Source organism: Salmo salar, chromosome ssa15 (assembly GCF_905237065.1).
Source record: "Salmo salar chromosome ssa15, Ssal_v3.1, whole genome shotgun sequence".
NCBI lineage: Eukaryota > Metazoa > Chordata > Actinopteri > Salmoniformes > Salmonidae > Salmo > Salmo salar.
Genome location: NC_059456.1, coordinates 46290273 through 46311255, shown reverse-complemented (window position 1 = coordinate 46311255; position 20983 = coordinate 46290273). Strand labels below are relative to the sequence as shown.

The following is a 20983-nucleotide window of genomic DNA, read 5'->3' as shown; positions in this document are numbered from 1 at the left end:
TTAAATGATTGACAAGTCATCATGTGGTCCTTCTCTAGCCTCATTAGACCATCCTGATCTTGCGAGTTTGAGTTTACACAGTATGATGAGCGCAGTGGTGTGGATCAGGCTAGTCCTTGTAAACTGCAGGAAATTGACTTCTAATACTGACGTTTGAAGATGCTACTGACCCAGTTGACCCTGTGCAGAAGCATTCAAGTAACCATTAAAAACAGAAATACAGTATCGTAACTTTTCATGGACGGGAGTCCTTGTCAGGGACCTTTTTTTTCTTTACTCACTGCAAAAGAAAGAATCTCAAGCCATTTGATAATTTTTATCAAAGCTGTTTATTTTGAAGATGTCAGTCACCTAAATTGCAGATTTGAGTTTACCACTGTTACAATCCCAACTGAGAAGAGTAGAAAAATAGACTTTCCACAATTCCTTAAGTCTACGAGAGAAAGCTTTTTTTCTCGTGATATATACAACAAATACTTGTGACATATTTGTTTTATATATAGAAAAATGTATATGTACAACAAAACAACATTTCAGAGACTGTTCAAAAGTACCTAAAATAAAAAAATACTCTTTGAAACCACTATGTATATGAAGCATTGGCTACACTATTACAAAGAGACTGGTTGAGTGGGCTGGTAGAAAATGTTTGCATAGGACGAAGATAAGGATGCCCAGCCACTGGCAGGGAAGGCACTCTTTCGTCTCCATACGAGAGGGAGGGGGGGGGGGGGGGCGCTAAAGGAGGATCTAGAGGAACCGACAGAACAGTCTTAAATGAAGAAATCTCCCGTTGCCGCTGATACCGGATGTCCTAATGCAAACCAGAAAGCAGGAAATGGGTTATTATATCTAGCCTGGTGGTCCAGATCTGTTTGTGCTTTAGCGAAGTACGAGTTAATTCGCTGACATGCCAAACATGTACATACGGCTTGACAACAATAGAAGAGTTGGCTACAGCACATAGTATGGTATCAGCCTGTTACATACCCAGCCCCCAACCTGGTCCATGTGAAAACCTAGAGAAAGTGTGAGTGCATCTCTAAATACAGTAGCTTACATGATCATGTAATTAAGGGTCTATTAAAGTCAACTCATAATGCAAAGGTAACATACCATAGTACTTTTTTGATAGACAATAGCTAGGTTTACATCTAAAATGGTGACAGATTTTCATGCAAATATTCAAAAAATCTGCATAAAGAAAATATGCACGGTTCCACCAAACAGACTTGTTGCGGATAAAAAGCAGTGCATGATGACAGTGCACACCAAATGTACTTTTTCGCTTAAATTTTATGTACTGAAGAAAAATCTAAAGTTCGACGGTTTTCCATCACATTTTCAACTCTACCGATAGTTTTGTCACAAAAAACGTTGCGTTAAACAGCAAATGTACCCACTCTGGTCTTGGCGCATGCGCTCTAGCCAACAGCTCGCGGGTACGCTGTTGGGGTAGGTTAGTCTACATGAGATTATTATGGATAGAAAAACATTTGTGTTTGTCAAACGGCAGTCGAGCATCGATCATCATGTCACCAGAATAAAACCCTCAATATTTATTGGAAAGCAGCATCAAGCTCAACACCTTGCACGTTCATCATCATTTATTTAATCTGTAGCCTAATAAACTACATGCTTTCAGCGTCATAGTGGGAGGATGGTTATTATATCAATATTTGCGCATAAAGGCAATTCCACCTCCATTGCTTGCATAATTAATTTTACAGACACAAAAAGATCCCACCAAGTCAAACAAAATGATTTGTCAGAATTTATAAAATTGTACCGAAACGTCCACGTTCCATCACAGCTGTCATGATGGTTTTTTTAAATACTGTAATGACTACTCAGAAACGTGGTTAGTGAAAGGAAATGTGTGACCCACCAAGCTCAAACTACCCAAGAGGACAATCAACTGAACATCTCCATTCTACCTACAGGAGTGCTACTCATCAGTGAAAACAAACATACAATACTGTTGTGAGATTATCATTTTAGTGCAATAGTGAGGCCCTCTGTACAAGTTGCTGTCAATGTCTATCATTCTGAATCAAATGAGTGGGTATGCATCATCATATTGGTTCTCTAAAGGGTTAACAGTCCGCAGGTTACCAGCTTTCATCTTTATTGCAACAGTCATGTTTGTCCAACCATTGTGGTAAAACACACAATATTACAACAATACAATGGAATTAGTCATCTAGCCTAACCCATGAAAGGCAAAAAAAACCCGAACAAACTGTAGGATTGGTAATGCTCGTCTACTCACTCTGTCCAAAGCCAGGAGTCAAGCCCTCATCCTCAGCACAGATGAGACACTGTTCAGGGCAGACCAGGGGGTCGTCTCTACACTTCAAAGAGACCTCTGCATTTTCCATTAAAATAGATGAGCTCATACCTGAATGACCATCAAAATCAATTCATTCCTGTGTCAGTGAAAATGGCCTCACTAGTATTTGGAGAGAAAACAGATCATACCACCTGTGTTTGCCAAACTGCCATAAGCTCATAACTATATTAGCATAGCAATTAGCTCATACATGTGCAGTTTTCGTAAAGTAAACGGGTAACTATTTTGGCTAGGAAATTAGTTCATGAGTCCAAATACATAACGAATATAGCTCAAACCTGTATTTGCCAGTTTGCGGAAAGCTGCATCAGGAGATTTTATTTGACTGTTATTTAATTCAAGAGACCTCCGGCTGCAGTCCTCAGGGGCTGCAGAATCAGATTCCAACGTGCCTGGTTGGTTATCACTTTATCACACAGGGTCTCGGGGTGAAGACCTTCCCTTTAAGGTTAAAACAAGCCCAGGAGAAAAGTGGGCCAATAGAGCACGGCCTGGCATTCCCTTCCTGCTGCTTGGAGGGGGGCAACGTGTTTATTAGATCTGAAGCTCCCATCTCTACGTTACTGCCGGGGGAGCCCTTCGCTAATGGGATAAACAGGAGATAACATCTCATGGTTCTCTCATATCTTTGTCCCACTCCCATGGCTGTCCCATCTACTCCCCTCCATCTCTGCCTCTCCCTCCATCTTCTGTAGGTCAGGTCTGGATGACCTTGGCGGTATGCAGGGCGGAAGGGGAGGCTCTGGCCTCGGGGGCTGCAGTACGGTGCAGCAACGTGTCTACGTGGGGGTACTCTGGGCATTAAGTGAGAGAATAAGGCTCAAGTACAGAGGGGTCTGGTGGAGGGTGCTGGAGGAGGGGTCTGGAGGAGGGGTCTGGAGGAGGGGTCTGGAGGAAGGTGCTGAGAGGGCGAACTCTCTTCTAAGCTCACTGCTGCAGCAGTCACAGTGACAGGCCCATTGTTTGCAAAGGGCTGCGCTGACTCGCTCACTTTTTTCTCTCCCCTCCTTATAGACTGACAGTCTCATATTGCAGAGTAGTCAGGTCTTCGAAAAATGTAATTAAAAAAAAAACGTATCCATACTAAAACTCCAACCCAGCACCCAAAAATAGAAATGATTCAAACTACCCAAGACTGGCAACCTCCCGCTCGAGACATCCTTCCTCTTCCAATGACAACTGCACCGCTCTTTCACAACTATACTAGCTACAGTACTGTCCACGGTCATTAGTAAGAGAGACAGCCCACTATGGACAATGGTTAAGCTGTTGTTGAGCTCATCCCTTAAGGTGGAGAACAGAGCATCAACAACACACACCCACCGTGACGTGAGAACACACACCACCCCTTCTAGCCTCAAGCAGCGGCAGCAGTGAGCACTCACCCGCGGGAGGTCGAAAAGATTAGCAGAAAAGCCAAGGAAAACAATCTTCTGCAGGTTATGATCTTAGCAAAACAGCCACAGAGACATCAAGATAGATCTCAAAGATATTAGCACTACTGTACAGTTCTAATCATTTGCATTCCAGTATATGAGTTCCAGAGGTTCAAATGAGGGAGTGCTTGGCATAAAATGAGAGCCTTTAAGGTTAAAGTACTGTGGAGTGTCTATAGTAAGTGAAGAAGTCTGGGTAGAGACAAGACATAGCCTGGTTGCAAGTCTGTTTCTGCTCTTTCACCAGCTCCTTATGGAATTGTCATACCAAACATTTAGCTTGACAATGGAGTAGACAAGAGCACAAACAGATCTGGGACCAGGCTAAGACAAGAACTGAAAGGGACCCAAGTTTGGATTGAGGAATTGCACCATCAAATGCCAATGAGCCCAGAAGGGGGGTGGAGGAGAGAGCAATGGAAAAGTAAACAACAGAGCCATTAGAGGGATAACTCATATCAGACGACAGATGCTGCTTTTGACCCTCGACACAAGAGCCAACACCCAAACTAAGGTTCTGAGCATGCCAGTGACAATCAAAATAAATTCTAATTGATACTCATCTATGTCTTGGTGATGTACATTAGTCTTCAAGTCGCCACCATCGAAAGCGAGGGGTGACAAAAAGCCATATCAAAAAGCCTGCAAACATACTTAGCCAACCTTATCCCAACCTGCTTCACAATCCGACCTCATTCATGAATTGATAGAAAGAGTATTCCATGTCCCACCATTCATACATGCATGAATGAATCAAAACCAACTGGAGGACTTCATCCAACTTCCGAAATTGACTAGGTAAACGCCTTAAACAATAACTATAGTCTGTCTCCCTGCAGTTGACCAACCAGGTTCAAAAGAACAATACAAAAAAATCACCAACAAGTAGGGATTTCTATGCTTCTCCAGTACCTTCTGCCTTGAGAATCACCACACACTGAAAAGGAATACAGAAATTAGTAATTTCAACTGCTGAGATAAAGGAAGGTATTCATGTGAGGTTTTCTGTGAGAGAAACATCATTTGCCAACCATCAGAGGTGAGTCTGCCTCACAAACATGAGGCATCAGCATTATACAGAGAGCCAGGTCATGTTCATTAGGACACGCAACGGAAAACGTTATAAAACATTAGCGAATGTGTGAATGGTAGTATAGCAGGGGCACAATACAGCAATTTCATTTCTCCGTGTGCGAGGAGATGGTAACAGAAGGAAGATAATTACAGTGAACCCAAGTCAATGTCATTTTTTGACAATGCGGCGCAACAGGGGCTAGTGAAAAATGGGATGGAAAATGTGTTGAGATTCTGAATCGAAAGGGAGGACCCGTGAGTGAGCGTGTTTTAATAGAAGCTACGCTGGTTTTGTGAGTAAGTCTTTTCGACCGGTGGACAAGACAAACAAATCCTCAAGAGGAACCATTTAACTGTTTCCCCCCGCTTTAATTCTCCTTCCACAAAACTCCATTGACATCATCACAATTGTTGGTTGTTGGGTACAGTACGTCAAAGTAAGGATGGTGACCGAAGCAGTCTTGTTCAGATCACCATGGAGGGAGACAGGGAGTCATTGGATTGAGGAACTGGGCTTTGGTTTGGTTGAAGTTTATCCAAGATGGCCGCCGGCCATGCTGAGCTATGGAAAAGGCAAAGGGCACAGTCATGGGGCCTGCATCTTGAAAAATCTCCACAAATTGCTGTGGGGTTAAGGCAGGGATATTCTACTTCAGTTCTTGATTTGCTGTTGCTATTGTGCTATCCCTCCTTTTTAATTATTGAGGTTGAATTTAGACCCCGGAAACCAGGTGTATATGCACATTCTGGCCAATCGACAGTAATAGATCAATAAAGTGGGAAATGTGGTTTGGAATACTAGCCAGGGTTCAAACGACTTACAGTGCCCAGCACTCAGGCTATTGAATATTACAGTGAGGTTAAAGTAAAAAGGACATCTGCAAAGGGTAATCGTGGGAGAGGACCAAGAGATAGTGCTGAGCAGTGGCGACCACTCACATTAACTATGGGTATGCAAAGTGGATGACTTCTATAGTCACTTCTAATAAAAGCAGCTATGCAATTATTATTCCTGCCTTGTAGCCACATTGGTAGTAGTAGGAAGATTTAATTTGTTTTTCTCTTCTCCTCTTTGTGCTCTTGCTAAAATCTTAAATTGCCCGTACTGACATACAGCCCATGGGTCATAATGTATTACAACTGCTATTACTGCAATTCCACCTTTTTCAAAAGGAGGAGCTATTTGTAATGGGCAGGTTGCTGAAATGAGTTTGCAACTCATTGCCTTGGCATTTTTCAATTTATTTCTAAGGAAAGCATACCGGGACAAAAATATAAATATATAACTCTACAGTACCCTCATCCTGATGCAGGAAATGAGTGTAATGGAAATGAAACGATGACTGTGCGTTGTCAAAATCCAAAACACTGGGCGGAAAGGGAAGGATTTATTCAAAGTTCGATGACCAGTCAAGACTTTCATTTTGAGAAGAATAAAGGTGATTGGAGGACAAGTAGTTGAGCGTGGATCCAATCTGAGAGATGGGAAGGGCTAGGACCCATTATGTTAATTCATGAGACTAATCTATTTGGACAAATAATTCTCAACCAAACCGAGCCTTCCCTCCTCATCCCCCACCATGGCTCTGTGCTGAAGGCACTGTGACCGCCGCACCTCGTTAGTTGGTGCAGCACCTGGGGCTCACCGGGGGAGGGGGGAGTGGGGGACTACTATGTGTGCTTAGTGCCTTTGCCCTGAACTGAGCGTGAGTATGACCACTCTGTCACCGGAGACACTGCCAACCACTGATGCTACGCCGTCAACCCCAAATCCCCCTACAGGAAACGTCCTTTAGCGCTCTTGCCTTTTCCCGAGGCCTCTGACAGTCTTAGTTGCGGAGGGTCAGAGTGCAGACTTCCTGTAAGGGTACTCAGGTTTGTTGGGCGACCTGCGGTCCCTGGCCCCCACCACCTCCTCAGAGTAAGGTTCTGCGGGCCGCGCCTGTCCCAGTCCGCAAGTGAGGTCTGTTTCAGTTCGGGTGCGTCCTCTCGGGTTGTGTGATGGCCCGGCTGCTTGAACTCCTCCGCTCTGCATGGCCAGAGCCAGATCTAGTCTCTGGGGGGGTTGCTCTAGAACATCCAGGCGGAGTGGGGTGCCGACTGGGCCGCGGCAGGGGTTTGGCTGCTGTTCGTCGGGGGAGTACTGTGGAGGGACCAGGCCCCCTCCCGAAGGAACTCGACTGTGACTGTAGAGGTCCGGCCCGGCGAAGGAGCTCACATGGCGCCCGGGAAACTCGTACAAGTCAGGATACTCCGACGCCTGGGCCTCGGGCTTGGGCTCGGCAGCGTGCCTCTTGCGGGAGGCATACGGACCGTGGCGGTTCAGGCCCAGGTGGCAGTGGGGCACAGCGGGAGGGGCCGTGGAGGGGTGAGGGTGCGGGTCGTGAGGCTCCACCTCCATGGTGACCTCGGGCAGGCGACGCTCCTTCAGGGTCATGGCCGACACGCCCATGGCAATGTCCGGCATGAACTCGTTGATGACCGGCGCCACGTTCTGCAGATACAAACAAACCTTAAGACAATAGCAACCTGATACGATATATTGGGGATGTCAAGATGAGGACATTTAAGCTCTCATTCTCCCTCAGAAGTACATTTGAGAAAAGGACCCCACTTTCCTCTCTTCCATTACACATTGTTGCCACCTACATTTCAACATAGCTCAGGACACTCCCCTCAATCAAAATGGCATCCCCACATTCCCACCCAATTCCAGCTCTGCATTCCCGCTATCCCCGTAGGCCCTGTCATTACCACCATCTCAGGGGAACACAACAGCTCTGGAGTCCTGTAGACCTCTACTCACCCCTTGTTTATCCTGATGCGGGGTGCGTACCCCCCCGCCCTGGCGATTGGTGCAGTCTGGCGGCAGGGGCTTGGCCGCCGGTGGGTAGGCGGGGCTGCCATGCTTGGAGGAGGAGCTCGCCGTGTGGTGGAGCAGGCTGTGGTTGCAGGGGTAGGAGAAAGAGCGTGACGGGGGCTGGCTGGGGGCACGTCCAGGCCTCCATCCACTGGCTTTGAGCTGGGCATTGTGAGTGGGCGTGGCCGGTGGGTGGTAAGGCGGCGGGGGAGGGGGCAGCGGCGGGTGGAAGCCCGCCATGGCCTCCAGATCGGTGAACATGCTCTCCACAACTGGGCTGCTGTTGACCCGGCAACGCCCTCCACTACGGCTGCCACCCGACGGCTGGCGCAGCGCTAGGACGGGGCTCTCGTCGCCAAAGCGCTCCTCCGGGAAGAACTTGTGAGGGTTCTATGAGGGGTGGAGCACAGCACACAACAATTAGTCCAAAATTGCGGAGGAACGGCTTGCCAAAGCTACTCAAGAAACTGGATGTACTTCGTCTTAAAGGCAGTCTGCTACATTACGGCTATGTAAAAAAATAAAAAAAGAGTGATTCTAACCGGGGGAAGTACAAAGTTTGAGTTAACTTTGGCCCAGTCACCACTCAATGGAAAACTAAATAAAATGTAATGAGGGGGGACAAAATGCCTGATGTGCTCCAGCCAGAATTCCTGAGACGTTTGTCATTAAAGTGGCACGCTGGTGACAGAGGCCTTCAGAGCATTAAATGAAAAACACAGCCAAACAAAAAGGAACACAGCATGAAAACAACATCTCGTCACTGTATTCTTTAGGTTGTTGACCAATCCATTACTGCCTAGACATTAGATATTGATATATAGCCTATTTTTTTCCTATTATTTGACATATTGTACAAAACATTAAGAACACCTGCTCTTTCCATGACAGACTGACCAGGTGAAAGCTATGCTCTCTTATTGATGTCACTTGTTAATTCCACTTCAGTCAGTGTAGACAAAGGGGAGGAGACAGGTTAAATAATTAATTGTTAAGCCTTGAGACAATTAAGACATGGATTGTGTGTATGTGTGCCATTCAGAGGGTGAAGACAAAACATTTAAGTGCCTTTGAATGGGGTATGGTGGTAGTTGCTAGGCGCACCGGTTTGAGTGTGTCGAGAACTGCAACGCTGCTGGGTTTTTCACTCTCTACAGTTTTCCATGTGTATCAAGAAAGGTCCACCACCCAAAGGACATCCAGCCAACATGACACCACTGTGGGAGCTTTGGCGTCAACATGGGCCAGCCTCCCTGTGAAAGCCTTTCGACACCTTGTAGAGCCATGCCCCTATGAATTGAGGCTGTTCTGAGGGAAAATGGGGGACTACAACGCATGCTTAGAATATACCCAAAAGGGAGACGGGTACAAAGCATCCCTTTTTGTGGATGGCCACAGGCACTTCTGTAGACGGATGAAGTAGTTGAGAATCCGTTCGCTATCATATCATTTTCACACTATTGGCGAAAGGTTGCACGAGGACATGGCAGCGAGCATTGATCAAATTACCATAACATTTCAAATAGACGGCAGTAGGCACATTATCCTATGCGAGCACCAAATACCGCAACTGGCGATTGATTGCGTGCATCAGCTGCATCATGCAGTTTACAAAATTCGGGTGAAATAATATCTTTGAAGAAAAGTAAAACATTTAATTGTGCTGAAGATGATTGTTTGTATGCACTTGTCTGTGCTCTTTTGTGCCAACCTACAGCTTTACTAAGTTCAACAACACATAACAAATCTATAAAAAAAATAAAAAGATTGATTGGCATCTCACCTGCAGCAGTTCTGCGGCGGCGTCCGGCAGGCCGAACTCGCGGAGCACGCGGATCTGCAGCTCATAGCTAACCGTGGCACCTTCGCCGCAGTTTAGGGCGTACGCACGCTGTACCTGGTCCGTGTGACGCAGGTCCTGCAGCCTCCGGATCATCTCCTTCACCACGGCCAGCCTGGGAACTGAGAGAGAGTTCATTACAAAAACATAACTGAGTGACCAGGTTGGTCTAGCTGTAATGCCGCAGCCTCTGGCACACGTCTACGGTGTTGCCATAGGTTCGAATTTGTATATAATTAAAAACATAATTGAATAACAAAATTAGATAAGGTGTTTTACATGCTGGGGACCACTCAAACATAAAATCATGACATAATGGTAAATATTGCATGTATTGTGTGCGCTGGAGGATATGGAAATATTTAGCCTTTTCAATGGTCCCGGAGGGAATTTATTTTCTTCTTTACTGGCCCATCAAGTCTTCGGAGGACAAGTTACATTCTAATTTTACACAGTAGTTACTGTACGTAGCAAATATAGTTATTTGATATACACTACATCCTGATAGATAGTACTTAAACATATCCAGTATATATTATATAGTGTTTTCAGTCTTAACTATTATAGATCATGAGCTTTAATCCAACCCCTCAGCTACTCTCAGCCCATCGGATGGGGCCACAGTGTCTCCTGACCCCTCCTGTCTCAGCCTCCAGTATTTATGCTGCAGTAGTTTGTGTGTCGGGGGGCTAGGGTCAGTCTGTTATATCTGGAGAATTTCTCCTGTCTTATCTGCTGTCCTGTGTGAATTTAAGTATGCTCTCTCTAATTCTCTCTTTCTTTCTCTCTTTCTTTCTTTGTCTCCTTCTTTCTTTCTCTCCTTCTTTCTTTCTTTCTTTCTTTCTTTCTTTCTTTCTTTCTTTCTTTCTTTCTTTCTTTCTTTCTTTCTTTCTTTCTTTCTTTCTTTCTTTCTTTCTTTCTTTCCCTCTCTCGGAGAACCTGAGCCCTAGGACCATGCCTCAGGACTACCTGGCATGATGACTCCTTGTTGTTCCCAGTCCACCTGGCCGTGCTGCTGCTCCAGTTTCAACTGTTCTGCCTGCGGCTATGGAGCCCTGACCTGTTCACTGTGATTACTATTATTTGACCATGCTGGTCATTTATGAACATTTGAACATCTTGGCCATGTTCTGTTATAATCTCCACCCGGTGCAGCCAGAAGAGGACTGGCCACCCCTCATAGCCTGGTTCCTCTCTAGGTTTCTTCCTAGGTTTTGGCCTTTCTAGGGAATTTTTTCTAGCCACCGTGCTTCTACACCTGCATTTCTTGCCGTTTGGGGTTTTAGGCTGGGTTTCTGTACAGCACTTTGATATTTCAGCTGATGCAAGAAGGGCTTTATAAATACATTTGATGATCCTACCTATCTCCGTAAACCACCCCCTTATGATTTCCATGTGCCATATTTTTTTCAAATGTACTGTGATGTTTCACATAAACTCTGAACCTTTCTTATCGCATAGTATCTACAGATTGTAAGTTCAAGATTAATATTTTGAAAAGGAGTATTATTATATTGTTGATTTATTATGGCTTTCCAAATATCCCAACATTGCTATTTGTACGGTTAGCAATTCCTGAAATAAGTCCCTGAGGAATTAGTAACGTCATTTAATTGAATGGGGGTGAGAGAGAGAAACACTAGGACAGAAGGAGCGAGAGAAATGGGAGAGAGAGAAAAGAGAAGGAGAGAGTAGGAGAGGTGAAAGCAAGGCCAATGGTGGAGGCCAAGGGGAATCATACAAAAAAGAAAGGCAGGGCAGACAAAAGAAAAGCAGAAAGATAAAGGGATGGAGGCGGGAAAGAGTGTGTCATCTCTCTATGGTAAGGGAGAAAACTGTAGGAGAAAAAGAGAGGGCGGGATGATGAGAGAGGGATGAGAGAGAGTGGGAGACCGAGATGAAGGGTGAAAGGGTCATCTCACAGGTCGTCCCATCTCTGTCAATGATGCCAATAACTACTGCTCGTCTGAGATCATAGAAGAATATAGAATATACCCACACAGTCCTAAAAAAATGCTCTATTGGCTCTGGTCAAGAAGTTGTGCACTATAAAGGGAGTAGGGTGCCCGCAGCCAAGAGCAAAGGTTTGCCTTTCCAAACCCAGAAAAACAAGAGCTAACTGAGAACTTGAGGCCCTGTCAGGGCAGCGTGGTGGAGATGAACAATATATGCAACGCATAACCGCCTCTTCGCTGGGCACTGAGTGGATCGGCAATGAGATAAGAAAACAAAGAGGTTCATCACTTGTTGGAGGGATGAGGATAGATGGAGGAGGGGAAGTCTTATCTTGTATGGAAGAGAAATAGCCATAACAGAAGTGGCGCCTTAACGCAGGTCCAGGTTCTGTTCATTATTCCCAAACCTACACTGAAACGTTACGGAATAAACCTCACAGACTTTAGATCGGTACTTAAGGGCCAACTTTGACCCGCACCACATTTTCATGAGATCTCCTACATGTTTCTGTCGACCATTGGAGTTTGTAGGAAGACTGCAAATTGGTAGAGGCGGGATTTATTCCGTCACGTTATCCATGTTTGTCATAGCAGCTTTCTCAACACCATTTCTTCCTTGTTACAATTGCATTAGTATCTTTTCAGGAAGAACTGACTAAGACGCTGTGGATAAGAGCTACAAAATGACAAAAAATCTACAGCCACATTTTGATCATTTTCATTTTGGGAAGCTGGAAGAAAGCTAGCTTTGCAACTCCACCCACCTGGTATCTCATTGGCCACCACTGAGGGTGGGGTCGTCTGGCTGCCACCGATTTGCTGGTGGTTGATGATGTGACAGCACTGGGGCACAGCATTGTTGACCATGTAAAGGGTGTCAGGCACGTTGGACATACGGACCATGCGCAGGCGCACCAGGTCTGTCTGCTCCACCATTATCTCATCCAGCACAGACTGACAGACAGCACAACAACAGGGGGGTTAGGATCATACACATATGTTTTGGCTTTATGTGAAGAAGTGTGTGTGTGTGTGTGTGTGTGTGTGTGTGTGTGTGTGTGTGTGTGTAGAGAGAGAGAGAGACACGGTTGGGGTCAATTCAGGTTTCAATTCAGTCAATTCCGAAGGCGAATTGTAATGAATCTTCATAGAGAATAATGGACAATAGCATGGGAAATTTTAATCCACCCCTTGTATCTTAGATGTGACGATGCCCACCATTGTTCATGTTGTGATGTACAAACAGTGTGTGTGCGTACGTAGTGGTTCTGTTGTGTGGTGTTGTCCCAACCTTGGCCTCCTCCACGTAGGGCGAGAAGAGGCGGGGTCGCACGTAGATGCCGGCACTCTTTTGCCTCAGCCAAGAGTTGGCCTTTCCACCCTCCGCCGTGGGCAGCATGTCTGAGGGAGGGGTGCTGATCAGACCCCTCTTCATCTGGGAGGGGGTAGAGTGGCAAGGGAAAGGAAAGGAGAGGGAGAGAGCGAAAAAAGAGCGCGAGAGGAGAGGCAGAAAGAGCGAGGAGGTGTGGGGAAAAGAGGGAGAGTGAGAAGGAAAGCAGGAAGGAGAGGGGCAGTCAAGTTAAATGGAGGAATGCAACGTACACTACAGCCAGACTGATCCTGCTGGCTTCATAGACTGAAAAAAGATGGGCAACAAAAATACTAGCTGCATTTGGCTACCTCAACTTAAACCAAACACTGCAACAAGACACAGTATATAGTGCATAATATTATCTACAACGAAAAGGACTACAATGAAAACATTAGTAAAAACGACTGTTTTAGCCTGGGAAAACACACCTTTATTTATTTATTAACCCTTATTTTGACCAGGTACGTTGACTGTGTCCCAAATGCCACCCTCTTCCCTATATAGTGACCAGAGCTGGGGAAGAGTTGTAGGGAGAATTAAGGAAATGAATGAACCAGCTGAAAGCTGGGGATGATCAGGTGGCCATGAGTGTATGAGGGGTTAGATTAGGAATTTAACCAGGACACGTCCCAACTCTTGCGATAAGAGCCATGGAATGACCACAGAGAATCAGGACATTGCACCGAGTCGGAGAGGACCTCGTTGTCGGGGGGGGCAGTATGTGTTCGGTGCAGACACACACACACACACACACACTCACTGTGTCAGAGAGGACCTCGCTGTGGGCGGGCAGTATGTGTTCGGTGCGGACGTAGGGCAGCAGAGGGGACAGGATCTCCTTGAGCTCCTCCATGTCCAGGTCTCTCCTCTTCACCCCCCGCTTGTTCACGCTGTGGGCCGTGCCGCTTAGGAGGTTGGGCTCTGAGGGGGGATACACACACACACACAGTAAGACACACACACAATGCAATCGGGATGTACAGTATCCAAGCTCCCACTCTTTAGAACGTTGCGGTGCATTAGTTCAGAGCGTAGCCGTTTTTGCCACAGGAAAATTCCGCCTAATCTCTTCGGCTTTACTTGTGGTCAATTTGCTGTGTAAAAATGATTAATAATTGTGTTCCGGCCCTCGGCTAAATCGAGTTGCTTACTCCTGCAGTAAGGTATATATTTTCATACACACACACACACACACACACACACACACACACACACACACACACACACACTTCTTCACATAAAGCCAAAACATATGTGTATGATCCATCCCTCCGTGCAAACAAAGTCATTTAAGGCACTGGAAAATGACATAAGCTGCTTCAAACTACTTTTTGAGTTCGGTCCTGCTGTATTTTTTGTGTACGTATCTGGAGTAACTGGTTTCACGCGCCAAGGAAGAACCCCTTTGGGAGAGAGCTACGGTTTTCCAATTTCCAATGAAGAATCTTCCCAACAAAATACCTAGCTGCACCCAAAATAGACTCCTCATCTTGAACGACAAATGAAAGTGTAGAGAAGGAGTAAGCATGACATCCCTGTTCTCCGGTTGGGCCAAACACTCATCTGACTATGGTTGTGTCCCAAATGGCACCCGATTCCCTATGTAGTACACTAGTTTTGACCAGGGCCAATAAGGCTCTAGTCAAAAGTAGTGCATAAAGTAGGGATTAGGGTGCCATTTGGACAGCATCCTATGGCTGGTTAGACCGAGTCATGCCAACCTAAGTCCCGTCCAGCCCTACTCAGCAAAGTCTCCCTGTGCTTAGTTATTACTCCACTTAAACTGGATGAGGGCATAAATCACTGGCCCAGAGCAGTTTGTCAGGGGCGGTGTGTGTGTGTGAGAGAGAGAGGTATAGAATGAGCGAGTGAGAGAGAGAAAGAGGGGTAGAGAAATAAGGAGAGAGAAGGAAAGAGCTTTGATTGCAGAAGTTGCCCCGTAACTACAGACTTAGGATCAGATTAAACCCTTACCTTCAAACCTAACTGTAACCATTAGGGCTTGGGGGATGAAACAATATCTGAGCCTGTATCAGTGGTTGTGAGTATCGTTCACCTACTCCAAAGGAAGAGAGGGGAGAAGAGAGAGAAGGGCCAAAGGGAGAGAAGAAGAGAGGGAGGGAGAAAGCGGGAGGAATGGGTCTCTCACCTCGGTCAGCCATCCTCTTGATAAGCTGGTGCTCTCCCCACTTGATGAGGTACTTGAGGATGTCCTGCTCGCTGGCCTGTATACCGAGACAATAATTAGAAGCCATGGGAGATGAGGCGTGTATTTACATCGTACCATAACGTTTTGCGACGAAAACAAAAACGTTTCTTATTGGCGAAGTTAAGGAAGATGACCCACTAAGACTTGTCCTCTTGAACTCTACCTGTAATGTCATGTGTTTTGGATCTGTAGAAAAATGAATGAGAGTCAAACTGCCTCTCGTTGTGTACCAGGAATGTTACCAGGATGTGAGCTCCCTGTGTTTGTTCTAAATCCTCTTTCGGGAATAAAATACATTCGTTCTGGACTAAAAAAACAAGCACAGAACGCCAGGTCCAGTCCTCCTGTGTCTGCTGCTTTGAGTGAAGCGTTTCAGCTTTGATGTGGGTGAAAGAGGGCAATGGGTTTGTCTTTGATGCCATGACTTTGACCTCCAGGCAGATAATTGACCAAACCATTGCTGTGCGTTGGCATGCACCGTGTGTGCCATGCGTGTGTATTTGTATACTATGAGCTTATGCATGTTTTTTTGTCATGTGTGAAAGTGAGAGAATTAAAGTGTAAACTAGCCTGTGTGTGTGCATGTCTCAGAAAATGTGTAATGCCTTACTATGTATGCTTGCCCGCGTGCATCTCCCCGCGTATGCATTCCTGTGTGTGTGCGTCTGTGTCTTCGTGTATGCTAGAGATTCTTCTCCTGCATGTGTTTGAATGTAACACTGAGCCAGGAACCCCTGTGGCGGACACTAATCTGCTCATCATAGACCGTTTGGGCTGGGGATTTGACGATGTTCGATGCCGGAAGCTCTCCCAGCACCGTTCAAGGATGCTGCTCCGAGGCCTGGCAGGTCCCTACACTGCCTGGGGTGTATTCACTAGGAACCAAGCGGAAGCAAACGGGACGAAACGGGGTGGTACCTACCCTAATTTGTCCAATAGAAACTTGCATTTTTGTTGAAAAGTGCTTGGTCAAGGTTTGCTACGGTCAGGTGTGCACTAATAAATACACCCCAGCTTAATCTTCTTCACACGAACAGCCTAGTCATCCATGGGTGACATGACATTATCCTCTAAAAGCACCCAGGCTCACAGCGCACACAAAACACACGCCACTACCTGCAGAGCTTTCTGTAGGCTAGCCTACATCTCAAAACTTCTCGTCTGTGAATGTGGGAATGTGGAAATGTGTTGCGGTTACTTGGCACTCTGCTTGTGTGCGTTTAGAAGACTGAAATGCCACCCAAGGTCCTCAAACTGGTCTGGTCCTCAAACAGTTAGCCTATTTCTATGCCACAAAGAGCCCTCATAAAACAGCCTTGTCTAACAGCACACGACCACTAACCAGTTCTAATATCATCTATCGTCATCAACTTCTACAAGCAAATCCCCCCTCATATCCAGTCTATTTCCAAAGAGCTCAAAGGCATATACATTTCCCAGCAATGAAGCAGAAGCCCGTCAGATACTCGTTAAGCTCTAAACACCTACAGTATAATACAGAGTGTAATGGTCAACACAGACACGAGCTCAATAAGGATACACTGGCACTAGTAAGTGATAGAGGGAGAAGAGCGAGCGAGAGAAAGGGGGAGGTGGAAGGGAGGAAGTGGGTGTTCTGAAGGACCATGCCATTTCCTGCCAACTCACCATACCCGTCTCCTCTCTGATAATGACCTTTCCGCCCCCCTTCAACTATAGACCCATTTCCCGGCCGTGTCATTAAAAGTTTGAATCAGAAAGCAGTTTGAATCAGAAAAAAAATATTTCTTTACATGGGAGTGGATACAGAATCCTCGAACATGGCGTTAGCTTGTAAACCAAAAAACGCCTCTATATTAGCATCAGATTCTCACTCCAGTGTAGGTAGGGTGTCCAATCAAAAACGCATCTTTTGACCAAGGGGTAAAATGTTCATCGTTAATTGTGTAGATACCCCCTCTAAGAAAACCAACGGTCTAAAACCTCATATCTTTATCATATTCCGTTAAAAAGCTACAGGACTTTTTACCCTTGTAGGATGGCCAAGCCTAGGGTAACTAAATCAATGGAGGCCAGAGGAAAGCTAGGCGGGATGCTGTGCTAGAACTAAGGCTCACCGTTGAACTCGTCATCGTTCTTCTCAAATCCGGAGGCTATAATGGAGGTAAGATGGATATTGATTTTGAGACATATGTAGTATTTTCATATTTAAGTATATGCTTTTCTTATTAATGCGAAATTCCTGTTATATTTCCGAAGACTTCAGAAAAACAAGTGTATCGCTGAAATGCCAACCGAGCCCTGAGTGTACCGCAAGCTTTTTATTTTCAAAGTCTTTTATATTTAAATCAGCTCGTGTCATGTTAATTTAGCTGTTTTATTATCGGATGTATTTGGTTACGAAATCCGACTTTTCAGATATAAAGTCAATACAGTATGTTTGAGAAAGACTCCACTGAACGATTCAGAACATGAATCATGTGTCTTGGTAAAATGTATTTTATAACATAAGGAAGTGAAATTTCATCCCGAAAGCGCGTTTTCACCCACTCTGGGCAGTGGGTGGACACCCTATCCAGTGTTGTTCAGGGTTTGTGGTGGCATAGGGCAGCCCATTTCCTTTGTTTTTCATTGTGTTGTGCATGCCTGAGTGCCTTTTCATGTGTTTGAAGATTGTATAATGCTAACTTCCTAGCCTTTGTATTTATTGCCAAATGGATTTCATAGATGACGCTACCATTTCCCCTTAGTATAATTCCTTTGTTGGCTGAATATATCCTGAGTTCCTTAGTTATTAGTGATGTCATTTGTTTCTGTTAGCCTGTTAAGTTATACCCTTTACATTTGGAATGGCTGGAGTCAGTTATCTGTGCAAATTCTTCTGGTAATAACAAACAGGGACATATAGAATCACAGAGCAATGCTTAGTGTTGCAAATTCCCGTAACTTTCCCAAGATTCCCAGGTTTTCAAAAAATCCCAGTTGGGAGATTTCCAGAATCAGGAGGTAATAAGCAGGAAATCCAGTAATTCTACAACCCGGGATTTCTGGAAAACCTGGTAATTTTAGAAAATGTATTGGATTTTTGCAATCCTAGCAATGCTTCTGTACATCTTTCTAAGACCGAATTTCCACTAAGGGCGTAGTAAGCCGAGAGAGAGGAGCTCGGCAAACAGAACGTGAACAGGGCCGGCCTTAAATTGAGAAAAGCTCAATATTATGCAAATGCTCAGCGATATCACAACACAATTGACCAATCAAGGCGCTATATAGCTTCCAAGCTGCACTGGATTGGCTATCGATACCCTCATGTCGCTCCAATGTCGGCGAATCAAGCATTTAATCAGTTCTAATGGGCAAGTACTTTAGGCAACTGAAACCCCAAACTTTTCTTCAATGAGTTATCTTTAATTCATGAATTCAAATTTTTCAATTTCTTTCACTCACTGACGAACTGAAATGGACTCGTTCACGACAGCCATGTTTTACTGATGACTGTATAAGTGAGTGTGTGCGGGTGTGCACTTGTGTCTGGTGCAGTTCTTCCAAACTCTTTAATAAAGCATAGAGGGAGTGGCAACTTGCATATCTGGGTGATTGGTGCATTTCTGTGTTAGTGAATTTAAACTCAGCCACTGTTAGTGGGTTCAATGTAAAAAATTACATTATATGATGGACAGTACATCCATTCATTATCTTTAATTGTCATGGCATGTTTAAAATGTTAAATGTTTGGTCGACAAGAGCCAGTGTGAATTTGTACCCCATTCTATTTATTTGCCATTGTGATTCTATTTGCAAGAATACAATTACATTCGAATATGATATCACAATGGAAAAGAGCAGCTTTAGTAGAATTTAAAATGTTAGAATGTTTTGTTACTAGGCACCAATGTTGTTTGGAACATTTGGTGCCAACAGTCGAACAAGGACAACAGTATCTCCTGCAAGACCATCGGATTCAACTAACAATGGTAAAAATAAAAGTGCATTCTTACCAGGATTTGGTTTATTGCTTATTTTCCTGTTATTCTCAAAATTCCGGGTCTACACTTATGAACACTTGTTTAAACTCTTTCTCAAAAATGCTATTTGCTAGCTTTCCCATGAGATAATGTGACATACTTAGCCACTATGCTAACACGACCAGCATGATTATTTCCTGAAACAAATTCCGCACCAGCCAATTAAAGACTCTAGGCGGTATAAGCCTGGCCACCAACCAATAGAATTTCTTAAAATAGGTTAACTTGGCCACCAGAGGGATGTTGTAAACCTCCAAATTCAAGGTCTAGTTAGTTCCGCTTGGTTTGTAACAAGTGTGCCAAAATATGACATGATGCATCCTAAACTGGCCTACTAACGCTAGACAAAGCGAGTGAGTAAGTGCATATGAGTGCACACGTATGCATGCGTGTGTGTGCATGCATCTGCCTGCCTCTCACCTGCAAATAGTCTGACTGGATGGCAGCCACCAGGTGTTCCTTGCCCAGTTCGTAGAGCACATCAGAGGTCATGACCTGGCTGAACTCCTCACAGAGGAAGTGCATGGCCTGACGGTGGACCCACTTTGAGCCGTAGGGCTGCGAGCTCCACTTCAGGATGGGCACCACCGTGTCCAGAGAGATGCTCTCCACCACAATGTCCTCGCAACCTGGAGAGAAAAGGACAGGTAGGTTTATGAGGACATAAAGGAGCAAAAATGTTGTTTTTTTTAAAGGTTTTGCTTTGCATGACTGCAATATCTTAGTACTACACTTCATTGTCCCTGAACTGAATAAAATCGTCTGGTAATTGAATTGAATGTAATGCAAAGTCTAAAGCCAAGGATGCGACTGTCATATATAACATAAACCTTGAGTACTGCAAATGTTAGCACGAGAGTGAAAGAAAGAAAGAGGAATCGAGTTACAGTGGGACCAAAAATACACATGCATAATAACGACATTATAAATATTGATAGGAATGTATATCTGAGAAGAATTAAATGGTACAGTGGGGATCAATTAATAATTCACTTGATTGCACACACTGCTGTAGTGTAGTAGCGTTCCACACACAAAGCAATCAATCTCAGAATATAATCTGAAAGTTACTAGTTCTCAAAAATCGATGTTTACATTTTAGTGATTTAGCAGAAGCTCTTATTAGCAGTTAGTGCGTTCATCTTAAGATAGCTAGGTGGGGCAACCACATCAGTCAGTCAGTACATTTTTCGTCAAATTAGCTTTCAACAAAGTCAGAGCTAGGAAGGGTGTTATTCACAAAAGGCTTATTTTTTCCTCTCCAACACCATCCCTCATCTCTCTTTCCACCCTGACTTTGTTTAGTAACCTTTGTGTCAAAGTGTACGTACGGGTGTGTGTACAAGTCATTTTTGCAGTTCATCTAACACCGTAAATCTAAAAAAAACAGACAATGGCAAGCTACAGAAAACATATTAAAAAAGATTTGCAAAGGAAAGTGAGTGTGTGTTTCTTATTGGACAAGTCAAGATAGTCCCTCCCTGTTGTCCCAGTTCGTTTTGTTCCATCAGGTGCCAAATGAACACGACCCAGAACAATTTCTGTCAACATCTAAAGGTGTAACACATTGAGCCATGCTTCACACATAATTTCAGAAAGACTGACAGAGCTCATAAAGCTCTGTGGCATGCGTAGGACACCACAAATCAGTCACACATCAACTGACTTCTTGGTGATATAGGAGGTTGCTCAGAGCTGTGTGCCATTGAATCATTAGTCTAATGTTCACTGTTGCTAAAAATCTGAAAGTCTGACAGTCCTACTGACATCTGTGGTGGCGATCAGCAAACTAGCATGTCTCCTTGTTGACTAGGTCCTGCGGTGCGTTAGCGCAAATGCTAGTTGATCATGCAAACATGCCGGTCTCATTAGCTTAGTCT

The 20983-nt window shown here is 44.8% G+C and overlaps 1 protein-coding gene across 2 annotated transcripts in view; it reads right to left on the bottom strand.

Moving 5' to 3' along the window:
• Nucleotides 1–310: 310 nt before the first annotated feature.
• The window catches only part of btbd7 (BTB (POZ) domain containing 7), a 125643-nt gene continuing 104970 nt past the window's right edge, over nucleotides 311–20983 (bottom strand). For both annotated transcript variants that reach the window (XM_014145060.2, XM_014145062.2), the window contains exons 4-11: nucleotides 19524–19732; nucleotides 15040–15115; nucleotides 13651–13811; nucleotides 12810–12953; nucleotides 12283–12472; nucleotides 9507–9685; nucleotides 7670–8113; nucleotides 311–7357 (exon numbers count right to left, since the gene is read on the bottom strand). In XM_014145060.2, coding sequence (XP_014000535.1) covers nucleotides 6707–7357; nucleotides 7670–8113; nucleotides 9507–9685; nucleotides 12283–12472; nucleotides 12810–12953; nucleotides 13651–13811; nucleotides 15040–15115; nucleotides 19524–19732 — 2054 coding nt within the window. In that variant the 3' untranslated portion in view covers nucleotides 311–6706. The remainder of the gene's footprint in view (nucleotides 7358–7669; nucleotides 8114–9506; nucleotides 9686–12282; nucleotides 12473–12809; nucleotides 12954–13650; nucleotides 13812–15039; nucleotides 15116–19523; nucleotides 19733–20983) is intronic.